The sequence below is a fragment of the Bombina bombina genome, chromosome 3 (genome assembly GCF_027579735.1).
Source record: "Bombina bombina isolate aBomBom1 chromosome 3, aBomBom1.pri, whole genome shotgun sequence".
Lineage (NCBI taxonomy): Eukaryota > Metazoa > Chordata > Amphibia > Anura > Bombinatoridae > Bombina > Bombina bombina.
The window spans coordinates 1083143152-1083167323 of NC_069501.1; the positions used below are offsets into that span (position 1 = coordinate 1083143152).

The following is a 24172-nucleotide window of genomic DNA, read 5'->3' on the forward strand; positions in this document are numbered from 1 at the left end:
TCTGTATCAGAGGACAGTTCATGCAAAGTTACATCAAGCGGAAGAGTGGTGAAACTTCCGGCCCGATATAGGGACTGGCTTTAGCTAGAACAGTGACCGGAAGCATGGGCAGAATAATCCCATGGTCACTGTGGACTAGGGTAGTCTACCCCGATGTCCAAGTCAGGATGTAATTTATTTGTTTATGTTTTCTAACCTATTTCTTCATATAATGTTCTAAAAAAAAAAAAAATGTTGTTGTATATTCTGTTCGTATACCTTGTTATTTGTTATATGCAAATGTATGCTTCGCCTTTGAAAAAGGGGAAGATGTGATGAGAGCAGGATGTGATGTTACTAGTTTGGGGGCGGGGCTTAGGTCCGGTGTCTGTGTCGCAGTTAGTTTAGTACAATCAACCTGACTAGATGTGTATTGCTATGCTCTGCAATAAAATAGAGTTGTACCATCATTGCTGTGTCCTGCATATGTCCTGCATCTCATGACACTGCGTAAAGTGTGAATATTTCAATTTAGTATCACTCAATACTTGAATATTATATGTAAATATTTGAATGTTAAAAGAACATTAAACACCTTATTGTTTTGTATAAAAATTGTGCTTGCCCCACTATCTACAGGGAGGCCCAAAAGCAAAATATTAGGGATAAAAATGCTGCAAATCACACTATGCCATTTTTATGTATTTACCAAAACAAAAAGTCTACAACAAAATGTGTTAAAAACGTGTATTTTTATTAAATGTTTTATAAACAAGTGTGTGTGTTTTTATCTACCCACATATTAAAAACGGCCCTTTGGATATAAGTATATAACTTTGATATGCATGTAGGGGCTACACAAATAAGTTCACACTTATAAAAGCCTGATGGTCACTATAGAAATACCATTGTGATCACCAGGCTATAATGACCTTTATTTTGCTTTTTTTTATAGAAAGGCTTTTGGGTGTTAAAACATGGGGGTCTTTAGGCCTTTTTATTGACCTGTTATTAGTAGAAGAGATCTCCAGCCTCTATACATTGTGGGTACCAGGGATTTGGTACATACAGTTTGTTTGTTTTTTAAAAATGTATAGGTTTGCTTATTTTTAAATAACTTTGCTCTGATTTTCAGACTCCTAACTAAGCCCCAAAGTTTTAGGAGAATACTGACTCTAGCTTGCTCCTGTTTGTGTAAAGGGTCTTTTCATATGCAAATGAAGGGGGAGTGTCTGCTATTTCCCACTTGCAGTGGGTGTTCCAACTACCTTTTTAACAGTGCTAAACCGGGAGCTTCTAAGTAAGTTTTAAAACAATTTTATACTGGATTTTTAGATCAGTATCTGTGCATATTATTCTTTATAGTAGTGTCTATTACATGCAGTTATATGAAAATTGGTGTATACTGTCCCTTTAAGGGGTTAAAGGAATAATAGATTGTTATAACTGTTTCAATCCACCTACTTGTTACTCTTTTTTTAATGGGATAAAGGTTACTTTTGTTTTCATTAATCATATAGGATGTCTTTCTTTAGTCAAATATGAAACATCACAAACTGGAGCTCACAGTAACAAAACAAGCAAAATAAGTAGTTTAAAAGAGAGAAACCAACACAAGAAAAATATTATCATATCATCATATTAATATGATAAAATTCCTTTTATCATAAAAGTTAAAGTTAATAAAAAAAAAATGTTAATGACAAATGATTACCTTGTAAGAGAGAGACAAGTAGCTATGAAGAGTGTCTAGGTTTTCAACAAATTCCATTAAATTTCCTCCTAACGTACGTAACATTCGGTCATATCCAGACTGCTTACAGAAAGAGAAGAAATATTCTCCAAAAAGTTTAAGCACATTTTCTTCAGACACATCTGAAATAGAATGTCAAAATAAGGAATATTAAACGGGACTATTATTTTCTGAGACTTCAACCTAAGATTTGGTTGGTTGAACTTAAAAAAAAATCAAATTTCAATCTAAGATTTGGTTGATTAAACTTAAAAATAAATCAAAACATGATTTGACATTTTTATAGATCCATTTAGATTGGTAAAGACTGGACTTTTATGATACTGAAGGACAGGTGTTGAAAGAAAGCTAAGATATATAGGAAGTCAACATAAATAGAGAAACGAAACTCATAACATATGTCAGGAAATTAGACACATCTTTACAAAAGGAATGTTTACAATTATATAATGTTGTCATTTACAAGGCATGGCAAATCAAGGGCAGTTAAGAGATTCGCCTTTTGAAAAGCCCGGTGAATACAAAAAATAAATTAAAAACAGCAGTGCAAAAGAGTAGGTCATTTTTTATCTTTTTTCACACCAATAATTGATTGCAGAGAAAAAAAGTGTTGAATACAGGTTTAAGCTTTGTCCAATTAATACAATCTATCAAGGACTCTCAAGACTTTTTGGATATTGTAAAGATGTTAAAGCCACGGAACATACTCCTGTTGTTATCATAGATGTAACTAATTTGTATTGTATGACGGCAACATAAAGGCAGTAAGGATGTTGCTTCTTTAAGACAAAGAATACAAGGGATCTACCAATTGAATATGTACTGTTGCTGTTACACTTTGATTTAAGTTTTAAAAAATTCAAATTTGAAAATCAAATATTTTTGCAGTGAATAGGAACGGCTATGGGGTCCAACATATACGAATGCATACATGAGTATTTTTTTTTAAATAATAACATCTTTGAGCATCCATTGTTTATAAAATATGGAAATCACTTTAAAAGATTTGTGGATTAAGTATTTTTTATTTTGATGAAGATTTGTTGAAAAAAATTGTGACAGAATTAAACCAAATTTGTTGCAGAATAAAGTCATGAGAAAGTTGTGGGTGACAGCTTCACCTATACTATCTCAGAAAAAAAGATTCAAAATAAGATGTAATGAATTGTCAGTCAAAATATGTTGTTTACGTGATTAAATGTCCATATGGGGGGGGGGGGCTAATGTGGGCAAAACTAAACACATTCTAAAGATCTCAGACAGATCTCACACCTGATGAAAAGGCGTCACATCAAAATGTGTTGTTTGTCTAATTGTCTGGCCAGGCTTAGCACACCACTTATAATCAGGGCTTATATGTTTTAATAGATATTCTCCATTTCCATTGAACAATGTTGTTTTAGCATGGTGTATTGTTTTTATTGTCTAATGGCTATGTCATTTTACATGTATGGAGTGAAATTACACTTACTGAGCATTCTGCAAGCTTCTTTGATAATTTTCAAGGTAATAACATCATCATATACTTCATATGTCATAAAGGTATCTTGAACATCAGCCAAACTTCTGAAAAACAAAATCATTCTTGTGTTCTTTATCCCATATATCAACACTAAATGAAAATGGCAGCTGATGTGACAGACATACTTCAACAGGAGAAAGTGCTGTGAAGCTGCAGCAGAATTACTCTACCATGAATATGCTGCAATTTAATCTGCTGATTTTTACCACAAGAATAGTATTTCCTCAAAGTAATAGTATTTTAGTCTGTTCAAAAGGTGATAAAAAAGAGAGACAATACTATTGTACAATGTGTATTATGTCAAAATAGCAGTCAACAGAATTTGGATCCTTTTTTAGCTGGTCACATATTCCTAAATACAGGGAGTGCAGCATTATTAGGCAAATGAGTATTTTGACCACATCATCCTCTTTATGCATGTTGTCTTACTCCAAGCTGTATAGGCTCGAAAGCCTACTACCAATTAAGCATATTAGGTGATGTGCATCTCTGTAATGAGAAGGGGTGTGGTCTAATGACATCAACACGCTATATCAGGTGTGCATAATTATTAGGCAACTTCCTTTCCTTTGGCAAAATGGGTCAAAAGAAGGACTTGACAGGCTCAGAAAAGTCAAAAATAGTGAGATATCTTGCAGAGGGATGCAGCACTCTTAAAATGGCAAAGCTTCTGAAGCGTGATCATCGAACAATCAAGCGTTTCATTCAAAATAGTCAACAGGGTCGCAAGAAGCGTGTGGAAAAACCAAGGCGCAAAATAACTGCCCATGAACTGAGAAAAGTCAAGCGTGCAGCTGCCAAGATGCCACTTGCCACCAGTTTGGCCATATTTCAGAGCTGCAACATCACTGGAGTGCCCAAAAGCACAAGGTGTGCAATACTCAGAGACATGGCCAAGGTAAGAAAGGCTGAAAGACGACCACCACTGAACAAGACACACAAGCTGAAACGTCAAGACTGGGCCAAGAAATATCTCAAGACTGATTTTCTAAGGTTTTATGGACTGATGAAATGAGAGTGAGTCTTGATGGGCCAGATGGATGGGCCCGTGGCTGGATTGGTAAAGGGCAGAGAGCTCCAGTCCGACTCAGACACAGCAAGGTGGAGGTGGAGTACTGGTTTGGGCTGGTATCATCAAAGATGAGCTTGTGGGGCCTTTTCGGGTTGAGGATGGAGTCAAGCTCAACTCCCAGTCCTACTGCCAGTTTATGGAAGACACCTTCTTCAAGCAGTGGTACAGGAAGAAGTCTGCATCCTTCAAGAAAAACATGATTTTCATGCAAAACAATGCTCCATCACACGCGTCCAAGTACTCCACAGCGTGGCTGGCAAGAAAGGGTATAAAAGAAGAAAATCTAATGACATTGCCTCCTTGTTCATCTGATCTGAACCCCATTGAGAACCTGTGGTCCATCATCAAATGTGAGATTTACAAGGAGGGAAAACAGTACACCTCTCTGAACAGTGTCTGGGAGGCTGTGGTTGCTGCTGCACGCAATGTTGATGGTGAACAGATCAAAACACTGACAGAATCCATGGATGGCAGGCTTTTGAGTGTCCTTGCAAAGAAAGGTGGCTATATTGGTCACTGATTTGTTTTTGTTTTGTTTTTGAATGTCAGAAATGTATATTTGTGAATGTTGAGATGTTATATTGGTTTCACTGGTAAAAATAAATAATTGAAATGGGTATATATTTGTTTTTTGTTAAGATGCCTAATAATTATGCACAGTAATAGTCACCTGCACACACAGATATCCCCCTAAAATAGCTATAACTAAAAACAAACTAAAAACTACTTCCAAAACTATTCAGCTTTGATATTAATGAGTTTTTTGGGTTCATTGAGAACATGGTTGTTGTTCAATAATAAAATTAATCCTCAAAAATACAACTTGCCTAATAATTCTACACTCCCTGTAATTCTCCTGTAGGAGGCCACCTCCTTGTTTGCAGGTTACTTAATGCAATTAGACTAATAACACCTCCATAACCCAAATACTCTTCCTTTTGAGATCTTGATATTGTTCTTACCTTTCTAAAAAAATATGGCCTCCTAACTCTTCTCTCTCTCTCGAACAATTGTCTTGTAAACTTGCTATTCTTCTCCTTTCCTTCTGTAGAGTCTATGATGTCAAGGCTATAGATTTTTATTTAAAAAAATCTCTTGGTTTGGTGTGACAATCTCCTTGTCTCATTGAACTAAAACTATGTCCTTTTCTCTTTTCTACCCTTATTTATCCCTTCAACTTATCTTATGTGTTGTTTCAAAAAAAATATAGGTCTCTGTTCTTGTTATAAAATTCTGATTATAATAGCCTTGGTGTATGCATAATCTAGATATTATTAAGGCAAATTTTTTTTCTCTCCTCATCCCTTCTTTTATTATATTGTTTCAGATTCCAAATAATAAATGTTCTACAGATGTTTCTTACTCCAACTTCCTACATTCACCGTTCCAAGTTTTGATTTCCTTCAAAAAGATGAATGGACTTTGTCCTCAAATTCATCTTGGTTCTAACTTCTGGATCCTTTGTCATGGTTTCTGGACCTGTTTTGGAAATCCTCTTCGGGACTATGTTGCCTTGTTGTAACATTTTTTTAGATGTTTTCTTTCTAAGCATTCTGCAATTTATTAATATTTGCGTCACAGAAGAAAGAGGACGTATAGGAATTGTTTGTGCACTTTACGTATACTATGGGCGCTCTCATTGGTTAATTTCCTCAGCAACAACTTTCAATGCCCTCTCATTGGTCACTTATCTTGTGCTGTTGATTCTATGTGTTTTGATGTTTTGATTTGTTTGTCTATGTATACTGTAAAAAGCTGCATAGAGTCGTAAAGAAAGTTAAAAGCAAAATATTAATATCTGTGTCCTTAATAAAATCTGAATTATACATGCACCAAGGCTATGATAATCGTAATTTATTTCTATTATTTAATTTGCTTCATTTTCTTGGTATCATTTGCTGAAAAACATACCTAGGTACACTCAGAGACAAATAGGTACAAAAAAGAGAGAGAAGTTTGACAGTACCCAGCACTCACAAAACACTATATAGTAACAGTATGCATTGAAAACCGGATTGTGTCAAGAACTGGTTATTAAAACATAACTTTTACTAATGATAGAATAAAAAGGGTGGTAAATAGTACCAAATGTATAACATAAATATGTGAGACATACATTTAAAACTTAGATTAAAAAACAGATCAGGACTGTGTGTGTGAGACTTCAAAAACAGAATTACTTCCCTGGGTAATAGTTCAAATACACCGTAACCCTCAGGGCTCAGAGAATACACGGATTGCTCTAAAGCTAATCTAAAAAGGGGATTGACCCCAACAACATTACCTAATCTGAGCAATACTGGTATCTAGAGCAGGAGAGGAAACAGTTTGTAAATGACTGATTAAGGAAGGCAATTGCCACATCAATATGAGCTTAGAAAGGTCCCAGGTAAACACAAATTAGCAAGTCTCATGCACACAGACAATGCCTGATGTACATTTCGCCGCTAGCACGGCCTGGGACCTTTCTAAGCTCATATTGATGTGGCAATTGCCTTCCTTAATCAGTCATTTACAAACTGTTTCCTCTCCTGCTCTAGATACCAGTATTGCTCAGATTAGGTAATGTTGTTGGGGTCAATCCCCTTTTTAGATTAGCTTTAGAGCAATCCGTGTATTCTCTGAGCCCTGAGGGTTACAGTGTATTTGAACTATTACCCAGGGAAGTAATTCTGTTTTTGAAGTCTCACACACACAGTCCTGATCTGTTTTTTAATCTAAGTTTTAAATGTATGTCTCACATATTTATGTTATACATTTGGTACTATTTACCACCCTTTTTATTCTATCATTAGTAAAAGTTACGTTTTAATAACCAGTTCTTGACACAATCCGGTTTTCAATGCATACTGTTACTATATAGTGTTTTGTGAGTGCTGGGTACTGTCAAACTTCTCTCTCTTTTTTGTACCTATATATCTATCAGACAGTCAGCACCCTCCTTCTCCTACACTTCACCAGTGATACTAACTGGTATATAATGAATACTGAATAGATTATATATCTACTATTATTTCAGCATACTATATTATGAAGGGGTTGATATTTGCTTAAACTAACACCGTTGCCACTATTTCCACACTCAGAGACAAGGATGCACTACTTAGAGATAGCGGCTAATTGGTGGCTGCACATATATGCCTCTTGCCATTGGCTTATCTGATGTGTTCAGCTAGATTCCAGTAGGGCGTATGACAAAAGTAGTGGAAATAAAGAAAATCCACTGGAAAGGATGCAAGTATAGCACTCTCTGCCCAGACTCAAGAGGCAAAGAAATTCAGGTAGAAAATAAAATATAACTTTTATCATTTACAATCAATAAAATCAATGCACACACACACAAAAAAAAGTTAAAAAAAACAAGGTGAGACCATCTAATAAGTAAATGAGTGTGGTACTAAGTAATGTAATAGGTGCCTAAATATATCAATATCAAGGGTATCACACACTATGGTAATGTATAATGTGGCCTAATATCCTCTAATAGTGGCATATCGTTACTGGGAAGAATAATGTAAATTCAAAATACAGAGAAACCCCCTTATGTGACTGCACAAATTGCTAGTACCACTCTGGGGAGTTATAGTTGTGACTGATATAACAAAGCTAATATTGTATATATTTCAGGAGTAACCAACAGATTTATATACTACAAGTATACCAATGGTGTCTACACATGAATGTCCATATTCACAGACTGTTTGCTAAGCTCATATTTGGTACATCCAGATGTTAATAGTGGTCTGCAACAGTGTTGCTAATAAAAAGTATGGATGTTCATCTAGTGAAAGTAATATGCCAAATATGCATGGCCCATTGACATAAAGTCTGTATAATCGGTCATTACATATTATTCATATGGTACAGGTAATGATCACATTAATTTTAATAAAAATATTATTAGTATAACGATATGTAGTGCTTGTACACATGAGTATAGATGATCGCTAGCTACTTTCAGAGCTAGAATAAGTTGGTGGAGTTGGTACGCCTGCTAATCACAGTTTGTTGCAACAATGTTGCCTTAGCGTTATTTTGGATACATATGCGTATTTACTGCTTTTGGCTAGGATAACCTAGCTGATATAGAGCGGGTCTGTAGTGCAGTCAAACAATGGTAAAATCTCAAGCAATGTTTTAGATTATAGCATAATGCTGTATTTGAGTGTTAACCATGTACTGCTATCAGCTTAGTTGCTAAATGGAATTACTGCTTTTCGACTCGGATAGCCCAATTAGTTAAAACGCGTATCTGTGATTCAGTCAATAAATGGTTATATCTCATACAGTGTTTCAAACATCCATACTTTTCACTAATACCTCCTCACACTCAAGCTTACAGGACTTCTCCAGACTGGCTCCCATCTTGTGGAACTCTCTGCCTCGCTCCACAAGACTCTCCCCTAGTTTTGAAAGCTTCAAGCGCTGCTTAAAGACTTTGCTGTTCAGGGATGCATACAACCTACACTAAGCCCAGCTGTTTGTAGATCACCTTATAAAGAGCTGACTACAACAGTGCGACTCTTGGCAGGACCCTCTACCCATTTGATCCCTATAATTGTTTTGTTTTACTCCGCCTTTGTTTATAGCGCTGCGGAATCTTTTGGTGTTCTACAAATAACCGATAATAATAATAATAATAATACTTTTTATTAGCAACACTGTTGCAGACCACTATTAACATCTGGATGTACCAAATTTGAGCTTAGCAAACAGTCTGTAAATACGGACGTTCATGTGTAGACACCATTGGTATACTTGTAGTATATAAATCTGTTGGTTACTCCTGACATATATACAATATTAGCTTTGTTATATCAGTCACAAGTATAACTCCCCAGAGTGGTTCTAGCAATTTGTGCAGTCACATAAGGGGGTTTCTCTGTATTTTGAATTTACATTATTCTTCCCAGTAACGATATGCCACTATTAGAGGATATTAGGCCACATTATACATTACTATAGTGTGTGGTACCCTAGATATTGATATATTTAGGCACCTATTACATTACTTAGTACCACATTCATTTACTTATTAGATGATGTCTCACCTTGTTGTTTTTTAACTTTTTTTGTGTGTGTGTGCATTGATTTTATTGATTGTAAATAATAAAAGTTATATTTTATTTTTTACCTGAATTTCTTGCCTCTTGAGTCTGGGCAGAGAGTGCTATACTTGCATCCTTTCCAGTGGATTTTCTTTATTTCCACTACTTTTGTCATAAGCAATCCCAATGCAAAAGCACCATACCACAGAATCTCAGATATTTGATTTATAGTATATAGTACCATATACCTGTGTTCCGCACTACTATACACTAACAGATATTTGATTTATAGTATATAGTACTATATACCTGTGTTCTGCAGTACTATACACTAACAGATATTTGATTTATAGTATATAGTACCATTTACCTGTGTTCCGCATTACTATACACTAACAGATATTTGATTTATAGTATATAGTACCATATACCTGTGTTCCGCACTACTATGCACTAACAGATATTTGATTTATAGTATATAGTACCATATACCTGTGTTCTGCACTACTATACACTAACAGATATTTGATTTATAGTATATAGTACCATATACCTGTGTTCTGCACTACTATACACTAACAGATATTTGATTTATAGTATATAGTACCATTGACCTGTGTTCCGCACTACTATACACTAACAGATATTGATTTATAGTATATAGTACCATATACCTGTGTTCCGCACTACTATACACTAACAGATATTTGATTTATAGTATATAGTACCATTTACCTGTGTTCCGCACTACTATGCACTAACAGATATTAGTGGCGATTGCCTATTATAGTGCCATTGTTACCTGTTTCCTAGATTCCAGTAGTGCATTGCTGCTCCTTCAAGAAATGATACCAATAAAATGCAAATACAACAGAAGACATTTGGAAAGGTGTTTTAAACTGTATGTTCTATCTAAATAATAAAGAAAATTTTTGTGTTCTATGTGCTTTTTAACTGTATTGAGTGTCTGTCTACAAAATGACTGCAAATGCAAAACAGATTAACAAAAGTACAATAAGTTACTAGCAGCTTTTAATGTATAATGACACATCAATTACAATATATTTAAATGTGTTTGTAGATTTTTTTTCCTGTGAAGATGCTTTTGTGTGACACACAAGGAAATGAATGCAAATTGTGAAATGTGATTAAAGAAGCCAAACCTGATCTATCTTTCCTGTAAAAATGCAATTTTGCATAAATTAGCATAAATGATTATGCATGATAAGTTACAAATTTGATAGGGTTAATTTTAATTTGTTATTATCCCAATATGGATTCTCACACACTAAGAAGACATTTTTTTTTTCATCAAGACTTTATTTATATATTTACTATTATTTTTTTGGCCTAAACCAATAAAATAATATATATATGATGGGAAAACACTGACTAGATGATAACCATAACTAATATTTATTTATTTATATTTAGCTTCTGCAGTTTTATCAGATAATGATTAGATTATATCACAAGCAGAGAACTACTTGCAGGAAAGTTTTACTAACTCTTCAGGGAGTTCAGAACATAAATGTGGAATAATTGGATAAATACAGTGGGTGTTAATTATATATATATATGATGTTTTGGCTCAAGAGAACTAGTTGTAAGTTCTTCAGGGAGTTAATTAATGAAATGCAGTGAAAAAAACATTCGTAGATTAAAAATCATGTACTAATTTTGAGGTGACATAGCTGGAGTATTTCAATATGGCAGCCAAGTTATTATATCTGTGCCCCATGATGCACCTGTAGCCCTCATTCTGAAGGTGACTGTTATTAATATTTGTTTGATGTAAGTTTGTACAAGAACCTGGTGATTAACTGAAGTGCTGCACTGTTGTGTTTAGACTTATGCTGTGAGGTGGAATACAAATGAATGAACCATATTCTTTTTAATGCATCTGGCCCATCAGCATATAAATCTTTACAAATTCATGCAATGAACATAAAGCTAGATATTATGACTGCATGCTAGTTTAAAGGGACATTAAACTACCTTTTTTTATTATGCATTCCAGCAATTAAATTAAAGGGATATTTTAGTGGAAAATGTATTTTTGTTTGAACATGTAATTTTTGCACTACTCATTTTGGAATCACAAAGGGGCCAAACACATAAAGTCTTGTTATTGAACACAGCCTGTGATTGGCAGTTTGTACATCTGCCACTGCTGATTGGCTCACCAGGTGTATCCTCTTGTGACCAGCAGTTCTGCGGTTCCAGAGCAGAACATTATCTGACCACTTAGTGGAGGTTAAGTAAACAGCGTTTCAGAGCGAGTTGAGCAACATTTACATACCTTAAATAATTAGATCATTTTAATTTTCCACTTCAATGTCCTTTTAAACAAATGTTTTGTTTGAAAACATGTTAAAGTTGTTTAAAGGGATAGTAAACACCAAAAATGCTATTGTTTAAAAAAAATAGATAATCCCTTTACTTACCATTCCCCAGTTTTGCATAACCAACACTGTTATAGAAATATACTTTTTACCTCTGTAATTACCTTGTATCTAAGTTTCTGCTGACTGCCTCCTTATTGCAGATATTTTGACAGACTTGCATTTCAGGCAATTAATGCTGACTCTTAAATAACTTTACATGCATGTGTCTATGAGTAAGCGCCTGTAGAGGGTGCAAAACGCGTCTGTTTGTCCTCCTGTTCCATGTCTGTGCTCCTATTTGGACGTTTGTGTTTTTATCTTATTTTTCAAGCAATAAATGTTTTTTTTTTTTTAAAAGCACCTTTATGCAGTGCCTGCTTGTTCCTTCTACGAACACAGTGTTATCTATATGAAACGCATGAACTAACGCCCTCTAGCTGTGAAAAACTGTAAAATGCCTTCAGATGAGAGGCGGCCTTCAAGGGCTTAGAAATTAGCATATAAGCCTACCTAGGTTTAGTTTTCAACTAAGAATAACAAAAGAACAAAGCAAATTTGATGATAAATGTAAATTAGAAAGTTGTTTAAAATTGCATGCCCTATCTGAATCATAAAAGTTTAATTTGGGCTTTACTATCCCTTTAAACTGATATGGAAACTAGTATATTTTTTGTTTATAAAGCCAATTCCCCATAGGCATATTCAAGTTCTGAATAGGTTTTAAAATATCCTTTTTTAAAGCAGCATAAAAGCAACTGATATTTATTTCCAACTCCCCTTTATTTCAAACACTTATTCCAATTCATAAGAATCATCATGTGAATACGCTGTGTGTAAGTTCTAGCAGTTCCTAAGCAATTCCTTTTTGCAGCAGAAGAGACACTGTTTGAATAAGTAAACAGTTTAAATTACAGTAGGTACAGCATGAAAAAGTACAACCTAGTTTAACACACTAAGGGCTAGATTACAAGTGGTGCACTGTTTATCACTCCTACTCGAGCGTAAACATCACTAGAAGTAAACTTTTTGCACACATGGGTTACCGCCCATATTACAAGTTGAAAGTAAAGCTTTTTATGCATGAGCGAAACCCGATGCGCACTAACTTCAGGACTTCAGACATTGCGAATAGGTTAACTTATTCTCCCCACAGGAGTCTAAAGTGGTCTCGGGTCTTAAGATAACAAATTTTTCATGTGCACTAACCCGACACCTCGTTAGACCTACATTGCGAAATCTGAAGCGTATTACGCATATTTTACACTCCAATGTTCTTCACATAGAAAAAAACTGAATTATTATTAGAAAATATATATTTCTATATCTATATCTGATAATGTTAATGTAAAAAATATATATCTAGAAATAGATATATAGGTATAGTACATATATATACATATATACAGTATATATATATATATATATATATATATATATATATATTTATTTAAAACAAAAATAAAATGTTCAAGTATGTGAAGCTGTTTGCAGTCAATTATATGGCTATATACCCTAAACCTTTGAACACTTATACGGTAAATGTTTTTTATTAATATTTATGTTATTCATTTTTTATTAGGTAGTGTTTATATGAGTGTAACCATTTATTTTAATGTATTTATGTTGTGTTTGGTGCAAATTTTATTTTAGCCCTAACCCTTTATACTAGGTCTTCAGTCGTGCTAATCCGACGTGTGTTAAATTTGATTGCGCTCAAGCAAAGCATTTACTTTAACTTGAAATACACGTGCAAATTAGCGCACCCGCAATATTTTAATGTTGTGCACACTAACATTAGCGCGCCACTTGTAATCTAACCCTATAAATATAAGAATCCCATGCTTTACAAATTTATTTAGGAGGCTCCCTCAGGAATTTTCAAAGTGCTTATTGAAAAGAAAATGAAGATGGTCAACAAGGAATCAAAATATGGTAGCTAGTTAATTCAAAATGAATAACAATGCATCATTTTATAATTAATATTTATAAATGTCCAAACATATACATTGAGATTTGAACTATATATTTTATTTGCAATTAAACTAGAAAAGCATCCTTTTTATTAACATGCATACTGAGCGAGCGTAAAAACGTTATCATTTATAATAGTTGTGTGAGCAAATGAAAATGCTGCTGTAAACAGACAAAATAGGTTTTCAAGAGGTGAAAGCTGTTGAAATAGAAAATTCCAAAAATTCCTTTAAAAAATGCTTGAAAAGCGTTTTCTAATGGATTGGAATACCACTGTTGAATTCTCTTAATGCAATTTATTGGTAGTCAATGAATGTTTTTTAATGGTTAATCACCTTGAGTTTGAAAACTTTGCAAAAAGCTGTTTGAGATATTTATCACAACTCTTCCAATGCCTTAGAATAGACCAATGTCATTCATAAAGTCTAACAGAAGCTGATCTTCAGTTCGGAATTTAAAGAATATATTTTGGTTTAGGCCAACTAGCACTGTGCCAGGGCAGCAGGATTTAGGGCAGGGCAGCAAATTATGAGGGGTAGTTTTATGCCATGTTGCTTTCTCATTCCTAGCCTCTACATTCATTTTATTATTATTATTATTATTATTATTATTATTATTATTATTATTATTTTATTAGAAATGAATGATCACTGGTTGTTTAATGGGGTGTATTACCCATTCATGTTGCCAAGGGAATAAGATGATGCCCCCAACTCTCTTTCCACTACAGTCTAAACCCAACAAACAGTCTAAACCCAACTATTGCACTGTATCCTAAGGAAAAAGAGATACATAGATATATACAAGTGACTTGGGCATTTTATATTATTTCAGGTAGTATGCTCTGCTCTGACAGAGCCAGCCCTGCAAATATTCTACAATTGTTGAGGGTGGGTGACAGAGGCAACAGATTTCCCAGTGCTTAGAGCAGCACAAAAACGACAATAAGCCACCGAACAGTCAAATTGAACATTTAAGTAGCATTTGTAGTGCTATACAGTTCCTTGCAAGCCAAGCATTTCATAGCACTCTGTAACAGGATATATTTATGTACTGATATAAATCTTATTATTCCACAAAATGTTCCCCACATCATAATTTGGTATCAGCGCACTCAAACTATTCTAAGTAAGCATTTCCAATACATTTCCCTAATTATTAATAGGAATTGGTATCTGCAAACTTTAAGGCAATTTGAATTTAACCATTACATCAGCATTATTCACTCAAATGTCATCTCATTATATTACATTGAGGAGCATAATAATATATCACTATCAATAAACCACACTTTTATCATTTTATACTCACTTTAGTTTTTCCCAGTTATCTTCCCCAAACTTCTCAATTACAAGAGATTTCAAGCAGGTGTTTATGAACCCATACTAAAAATAAATAAAACAAAATCTATCTCATTATAGGCAAAACAAAAAAAGTGTAAATTAGATATTAGTATTATTGATGACCTGATATCAAAAAAATCAATGCAATACAGTAATTGATACATAAACTATTATGGGATAATAATATAATATAATATATACATTAAATATTAAATCATTATAATCTGAAATAAAAATATTTCCAGGTTAATTAATTGATAATAAATGTAATTAGCTTATTTATTTGTGTATGATAAAATATTTTTTTACATGTCTACACAATAAGTGAATAAACTTTATTCCTACCATGGTGCTGGTGGTAATTAAATATCTACCGTTGATTCCTCCAGACGACTTGTTAAGTGGTTGTGTCCTTGTTAGTGCTTTGACAAAGAGAATGGATTTTATACAACGTGCATTAAATCACACCTAAGGTGTTTGTTTTTTTTTCTTAAAAAAAGGAGGACCTAAAACAAACAATTAAATTAAAGAACCGCATGGTTAGAAAATAATATTATTGGTTTTATGTCAGTTAATTTGAATGTATTTATAGAAAACAAATATAGATATGAAAGCATGGCTAATTATTTTAATAATTATTTTAATAACAAGATATAGACAGTCCTGATATTCAACAGTTTGTCATCATTTCGTTGTATAGCACTGTTATATTCTAAAGCACTGCAAGAATTGCAGAATAAATTACCCACATTTATAGTAATACACTACGGATGCATTAAATATTAACACAAATGTATAATGCATTGATACAGGTGTAGACAATCTTGCTTCAATCTAGAGACTTTGGTCACCTTGTACTAAGGCTTCAAATTAAACATAGAAACATAAAATTTGATGGTAGATAAGAACCAAAAAGGCCCATCAAGTCTAACCCATCAAATTGTTCTCATCTCGATAAACCATGCCATAGCAAATCTGTCACTCAAACGTTCTAAAAACCATCTAGAACAAAGTCACGTCTGATCCGTCATGAAAACCAGTGGATTATTGATAACTTTGAAGCTCTGCTCTGCACAAATATGCAAAGTTGCTAACCTGTCTACTTTCAATAAGAGAATTTTGTACCCAATATAACCAGAAAGGTGTCAATAATGTCAATGACACGAGAAGATAAGGGCAGATCACATTATAAGAATCTTTTACCCGAACAGATCAATTACTTTTTTTTTGCCTGTTGTGTCTTTTATTTTTAACTGAGCAAATTTAAATTACTGGAAGAATCCTGTTGCAAGAGTCCAGGTATTGCCCATGACCATTATGTCATGAGCTATCGTGCCTCACTAATCTCATTGTACAGTGCCAGGATAGACTCGTTATCCTGACAGAAATTCTAGATGATCTCTTAGTCAGTAAGGGAGTCTAATCTGATCCTGGAAAGGAAGATCCTTGGGATTCGCATTCTTCTTCTTTGTGGAAGCCCCGGTAATTGTGCTTCATCTTGAGACTACCTTCTCCTTCATAAATGATGAAATTTGAATACAGGTATACCCCGCTCATACAGCGGGTTAGGGACCGGAGCCCCGCTGTAAAGTGAAAATGCCTTAAAGTGAAACAAGGCGGTTTTAGCTTTCTTTTCACTTGCCAGTATGATTAAAAACGTAAAAACATGTTTGTAACTAGCATATATTAGGGGTGCAATAGTGCTACATTGAGTTTAACACTAGCACAGTACAGTATTCAAAAAATACTGTACCTGTAAAATAATGACAATAGTAATAATGACTGTAGTAAAATTTGCCAGACTATAACACTGAGACACAGTTTGCACTGTAATGCTGTAAACAGAGTGAACTAAGCATAACAAAATGGTTACAGAAGTGTTTTTTTTAGAAATATATAAACTCAAAAACCAGAATATAGCCTCCCTTACTGGTGGGGTCTCTCACAAATGACTCCACAGTATAGTTTACAAGAAAAAAAAAAGATAGGTGAAGGTGGCGCCTGCAGCAATCTGGTTATTCTATATACCTTTGTGAAAAAGATTTTTTGATAGCAGTGTTATAGTGTCCAAGTGCAAAATAAAAACGTGATTTTAGATATCTCTAATAATCTAATGTGCTGGATTAAATGCACTTTTTATATAAAATTTGCTTTGTGGTAGCTTTAATACTAATTATGTAATTTTTGAGTGATCTTTAAGTGTTGATTAGTGATGTCGCGAATAGTTCGCCGGCGAATAGTTCCCGGCGAACATAGCTTGTTTGCGTTTGCCGCGGCGGGCGAACATATGCGATGTTCGGTCCGCCCCCTATTAGTCATCATTGAGTAAACTTTGACCCTGTACCTCACAGTCAGCAGACACATTCCAGCCAATCAGCAGCAGACACTCCCTCCCAGATCCTCCCACCTCCTGGACAGCATCCATTTTAGATTCATTTGGAAGCTGCATTCTTAGTGAGAGGAGGGACAGTGTAGCTGCTGCTGATTTAGTAGGGAAATCGATAGCTAGGCTAGTGTATTCAGTGTCCACTACAGTCCTGAAGGACTCATCTGATCTCTGCTGTAAGGACAGCACCCCAAAAAGCCCTTTTTAGGGCTAGAACATCAGTCTGCTTTTTTTTTTTCCTGTGTAATCTAATTGCAGTTGCCTGCCTGCCAGCGTGTGTCTCAGGCTCACAGCGTATACTGTGCCCACTTACCCAGTGCCACCACTCATATCTGGTGTAACAGTAGTGTACATTTAAAAAAAAACAATGTTTTTTTGACTGTGAAATAATAGCAGTCAGTTTCCTTCACACGTGTGCGTTTCAGGGCCTGCCAGGGCACAGTGTCACACCAGTGCAACTCATATCTGGTGTAACAGTAGTGTACATTTAAAAAAAACAAAAAAAAAACACTTTTTTGACTGTGAAATAATAGCAGTCAGTTTCCTTCACAGGTGTGCGTTTCAGGGCCTGCCAGGGCACAGTGTCACACCAGTGCAACTCATATCTGGTGTAACAGTAGTGTACATTTAAAAAAAACAAAAAAAAAACACTTTTTTGACTGTGAAATAATAGCAGTCAGTTTCCTTCACATGTGTGCATTTCAGGGCCTGCCAGGGCACAGTTTCACACCAGTGCAACTCATATCTGGTGTAACAGTAGTGTACATTAACCCCTTAATGACCACAGCACTTTTCCATTTTCTGTCTGTTTGGGACCAGGGCTATTTTTACATTTCTGCAGTGTTTGTGTTTAGCTGTAATTTTCCTCTTACTCGTTTACTGTACCCACACATATTATATACCGTTTTTCTTGCCATTAAATGGACTTTCTAAAGATACCATTATTTTCATCATATCCTATAATTTACTATAAAAAATTTATAAAATATGAGGAAAAAATGGAAAAAAACACACTTTTTCTAACTTTGACCCCCAAAATCTGTTACTCATCTACAACCACCAAAAAACACCCATGCTAAATAGTTTCTAAATTTTGTCTTGAGTTAAGAAATACCCAATGTTTACATGTTCTTTGCTTTTTTTGCAAGTTATAGGGCCATAAATACAAGTAGCACTTTGCTATTTCCAAACCATTTTTTTTTTTTCAAACTTAGCGCTAGTTACATTGGAACACTGATATCTGTCAGGAATACCTGAATATCCCTTGACATGTATATATATTTTTTAGAAGGCATCCCAAAGTATTGATCTAGGCCCATTTTGGTATATTTCATGCCACCAATTCACCACCAAATGCGATCAAATAAAAAAATTGTTCACTTTTTCACAAATTTTTTCACAAACTTTAGGTTTCTCACTGAAATTATTTACAAATAGCTTGTGCAATTATGACATAAATGGTTGTATATTTTTCTCTGGGATCCCCTTTGTTCAGAAATAGCAGACATATATGGCTTTGACGTTGCTTTTTGATAATTAGAAGGCCGCTAAATGCCACTGCGCACCACACGTGTATTATGTCCAGCAGCGAAGGGGTTAATTAGGGAGCATGTAGGGAGCTTTTTGGGGTAATTTTAGCTTTACTGTAGTGTAGTAGACAGCCCAAAGTATTGATCTAGGCCCATCTTGGTATATTTCATGCCACCATTTCACCGCCAAATGCGATCAAATAAAAAAAAACTTTACATTTTTCCAAATTTTAGGTTTCTCACTGAAATCATTTACAAACATTTTGTGCAATTATGGCACAAATGGTTGTAAATGCTTCTCTGGGATCCCCTTTTTTCAGAAATAGCAGACATATATGGCTTTGGCATTGCTTTTTGGTAATTAGAAGGCCGCTAAATGCCGCTGCGCACCACACGTGTATTATGCTCAGCAGTGCAGGGGTTAATTAGGGAGCTTGTAGGGAGCTTGTAGGGTTAATTTTAGCTTTAGTGTAGTGTAGTAGACAACCCCAAGTATTGATCTAGGCCCATTTTGGTATATTTCATGCCACCATTTCACCGCCAAATGCGATCAAATTAAAAAAAATAGTCAATTTTTCACAAACTTTAGGTTTCTCACTGAAATTATTTACAAACAGCTTGTGCAATTATGGCACAAATGGTTGTAAATGCTTCTCTGGGATCCCCTTTGTTCAGAAATTGCAGACATATATGGCTTTGGGGTTGCTTTTTGGTAGTTAGAAGGCCACTAAATGCAACTGCGCACAACACATGAATTATGCCCAGCAGTGAAGGGGTTAAATAGGTAGCTTGTAGGGAGCTTGCAGGGTTAATTGTAGCTTTATTGTAGAGATCAGCTTCCCACCTGACACATCAGACCCCCTGATCCCTCCCAAAGAGCTCTCTTCCCTCCCCCACCCCACAATTGTCCTCGCCATCGTAAGTACTGGCAGAAAGTCTGCCAGTACTAAAATAAAAGGTATCTTTTTTTTTTTTTTATATATTTTTTAGCATATTTACATATGCTGTTGTGTAGGATCCTCCCCTTAGCCCCCAACTTCCCTGATCCCCCCAAAACAGCTTCTTAACGCTCCCCCTCTGCCTTATTGGGGGCCATATTGGGTACTGGCAGCTGTCTGCCAGTACCCAGTTTGCAAATAAAATGTTTTTGTTTTTATTTTTATTTAATTTTTCTGTAGTGTAGCTTCCCACCCCCAAGACCAATCCTCCACCCACTCCCAGATCACTTCGATTTCCAAGTACTAAATATTTTGCACCCCTTTCTCCCACTTTTAAAAACATTTTTTTCTGTAGTGTAGCGGTTCCCACCTGCTCCCTCCCCATGCACGCGCCCGCAGCCTCCTCCCATGCACGCGCGTGCGCCCCCGGTCCCGCCCCCCTCTCTGACAAGGACCGCATCGATGGCCGCCCACCCGCCTCCCACTTCAGCTCCCACCCACCAACGAATGCGGCCATCGATGCCCAGTGCAGAGAGGGCCACAGAGTGGCTCTCTCTGCACCGGAGGGGTAAAATTTGTTATTGTTATCGATATCGAGGCATCCTGCAATAACCGGAAAGCAGCTGGAAGCGATCAGGATCGCTTCCAGCTGCTTTCCAAACCGAGGACGTCCTCAGGCGTTAACTGTATTTTTTCTGAGGACATATGGCGTACGTCCTCGGTCATTAAGGGGTTAAAAAAAATAGAAATTTGACTGTGAAATAATAGCAGTCAGTTTCCTTCACACGTGTGCATTTCAGGGCCTGCCAGGGCACAGTGTCACACCAGTGCAACTCATATCTGGTGTAACAGTAGTGTACATTTAAAAAAAAACTAGAAATTTGACTGTGAAATAATAGCAGTCAGTTTCCTTCACATGTGTGCGTTTCAGGGCCTGCCAGGGCACAGTGTCACACCAGTGCAACTCATATCTGGTGTAACAGTAGTGTACATTTAAGAAAAAAAATACAATTTTGACTGTAATAGATTGAATAGCAGTTAGTTGTCTGCAAGCGTGTGCGTCAGGCCTACAGCGTCTATTCTGCCAACTTCTGCCAGTGCACAGTGCCACTCATATCTGTTGTCACAGTAGCTTGCACGCATAGTACCACTAATCGAAAAAAAAATGACAGGTAGAGGCAGGCCACCCGCAGGGGTCGACGTGGTCGTGGTGCTGTGATTCCCTTTGTCCCTAGAATAATGCAGTGCGGTGCGTTAAACGGGGAGTTTGGTCTGTCACTGTGAAGCCGGCATAACCCTTACACTACCTGATCGATACAACATCATACTCAATGTTTTAAAGCACGTTATTCCAAACAATTTAGGAATGTTAGGTGATTTATGCCCTTTATGGATTAAAACCAGACTCTGCATCAACTATGTAATTTTCCATGGGAGTTTTGCCATGGATCCCCCTCCGGCATGCCACAGTCCAGGTGTTAGTCCCCTTGAAACAACTTTTCCATCACTATTGTGGCCAGAAAGAGTCCCTGTGGGTTTTAAAATTCGCCTGCCTATTGAAGCCTATGGCGGTTCGCCCGGTTCGCCCGTTCGCGAACATTTGCGGAAGTTTGCGTTCGCTGTTTGCGAACGCAACATTTTAGGTTCGCGACATCACTAGTGTTGATGTATTAGTTTAATAATTTATTAAGATTGAAAAAATCCCAATATCTTAATATGGTTTCTTTACCTATGTGTTTACTCAACCAATGTGATATAAATTTATTCTCAGTGTCAGTTAAAAATAATTGGGAACGATCAGTGTAGTGTTGATCTCAACAGGTCTAAAGTGAAGATTATCTTACTAAATAGCACAGCAATTTTGGCCAATATTATCCACAATTTTTACCCAAAATATATATCTTTATTCCTAAGATGTTATATTACTTAATGTTCAGCTTATACTAAGGTATAATTTTAGTGGTCCTCTAATTCTTCAATTAGGTTTACCTAAGATTTGAATAAAAAGTGTTAAGTTCAGCAATATCAATTTAATTGTCATACAAAATATTAATACATATTATAAACAATTATCTGGAGCTTTTGCTGTGCTCTTTGTTGATTAAAGGCAACAAAAATGCACAATAAAAAAAGGTTGTATAAAAATAGCATAGGTGTCGTTAAAATATCTTTTTTAAAAGATTCAAGATATACGTTAAAAGAGTTGTCCAATGTATCTATTACAATTTTTTGTTTACTGGGTCTATTGTATCAGATATACTTTTTGATACATATGTAGCTTTGTCAACTTTTAAATGCTAACTGTTTCTTTCCCAGTTTGTTACAACTGATCCAACATATTATAGTCAGTTTATCTGTTTTGTATTTAGTCAAACTAGAGTTTGGTGATGAACTTAATACAGTGGAGTTTTCAAAGTTGTATATATGAGTTAATATGTTAAAACAGTTCGAATATATCAAGGTACCTTAGAAATTCTAGGGGTTTATAGATGTTGCCGTGCTTCCTACGGTGTCTCTGACCATTACGGTATATCCTTGTTCTATGTATTTTGGTCACATGGTTTAGATGACCAATGTTTTCAAACTTTGTCCTCCAATAGTGCTCGCACTTACAGGATTGAGTTGCAAGTTTTCTCTGCCCCTATCGCCGATCCTCCAAATTCAGTTCAGATGCAGCGGTCCTGGGGGCTGTTTAGCGGTGTTAACAATGTTCTTCAATCTGCGCTAATTGGTAACAATCACGAAGATTACAGCACTATTTCAAAATCTTTGGAGGTTGAACTTCAGCTCCACAAAGCGCTGTATTAGCGAATCGCTGTAAAGTGAAGCGCTGTAAAGTGAGGTATACCTGTATAAAAAAGATGCAGCAGGGTCTCCATGATGGAATGGTCAACTACCAAGCAAGTTATGTTCTTAATGTGATTTAAGTTGTGCTTTTATTTAGATAGTACTATTCCTTTTGGTGTCTGTCTGCATAGTTTCCACCAACAAGGAAGTAGTAGGTGTCAGCACTCGATGGTAGTTAAATCCAAGGACATCCCAAAGAAGAGAGAAAACATGCAATAGTGAAGTCTGTATATATTGCAATATATAATCACAGGTGGACAAGTACTCACTCCATGGACAGCTATAATCTAGCTGTTCAGGCTGGTAGGTAGAGTTTGTTGGCTAAAATTACATATGTTCTTGCAATGATATTTTGTATGGCTAATATGTTATTGAGAACTTCAAACCTCTACAGTTTTTTAAACCTAACAGTTTGATCTTCTTTGGTTAAATGAGTTTACTGCTATGAGCCACATTGATACACAGTGTACTGCCTTAGACATAGGCCCCTATTTATCAAAGTCTGGCGGACCTGATCCGACAGTGCGGATCAGGTCCGCCAGACCTCTCTGAATACGGAGAGCAATACGCTCTCCGTATTCAGCATTGCACCAGCAGCTCTTGCAACGCCGCCCCCTGCAGAATCACGGCCAATCGGCCGCCAGCAGGGGGGTGTCAATCAACCCGATCGAGTGATTTCCGGCGATGTCTGTCCGCCTGAGCAATTTCCCATTGATATGGCCAATATGTCTTATTTTATTGTGGTGCTAACCTCTGTGTTTCTCATTTTAATCAGTTTTATCAATACTGTGTGGGATTTGATCATTGAGAAAATAGATTTTCAAAATAAGAATTGTGAGCTATCATGGCACCTTTTGAGGACAGAACCAACACTGTTATATTAAAAAAAATTTTACTTCTGTGAATACCTTGTATCTAAGCCTCTGTAGGATCCCACCTTATTTCAGTTTTTTTTTACAGACTTGCATTTTAGCCAATTAGTGTTGACTCATAAGTAACTCCACGTGAGTGGATACAATGTTATCTATATGACACACATGAACTAGTGCTGTCTAGCTGTGGAAAAATATCAAAATAGACTGAAATTTTAGACGGCCTTTAAGGGCTTAGAAATTAGCTTATGAGCCTAAGTAGGTTTAGCGTTCAACAAAGAATACCAAGAGAACACATCTAATTTGATGATAAAAGTAAATTAGAAAGTTGTTTAAAACTGCATGCCCTATCGGAATCATGAAAGTTTAATTTTGACTAGACTGTTCCTTTAATATGTATTTAAAGAAGTTCAGTTTCATGTCACTTGAATTACTTATTTGTTTAGGGGCAGATATTTATAGGTTTGAATTTATAGATGCAAGTTTCTCAACTTTTATTCTTTTCAAGCTGTTACTGGGTAATGT

General features: G+C 35.7%; 1 protein-coding gene across 1 annotated transcript in view; it reads right to left on the reverse strand.

The window, feature by feature from the left end:
- The window catches only part of LOC128652625 (guanylate cyclase soluble subunit beta-2-like), a 120335-nt gene extending 97884 nt beyond the window's left edge, over window positions 1-22451 (reverse strand). Inside the window, exons 1-4 of the mRNA XM_053705557.1 lie at window positions 22437-22451; window positions 15044-15117; window positions 3204-3298; window positions 1694-1854 (exon numbers count right to left, since the gene is read on the reverse strand). Of these exons, the coding sequence (XP_053561532.1) occupies window positions 1694-1854; window positions 3204-3298; window positions 15044-15117; window positions 22437-22451 (345 nt within the window). The remainder of the gene's footprint in view (window positions 1-1693; window positions 1855-3203; window positions 3299-15043; window positions 15118-22436) is intronic.
- Window positions 22452-24172: the final 1721 nt, after the last annotated feature.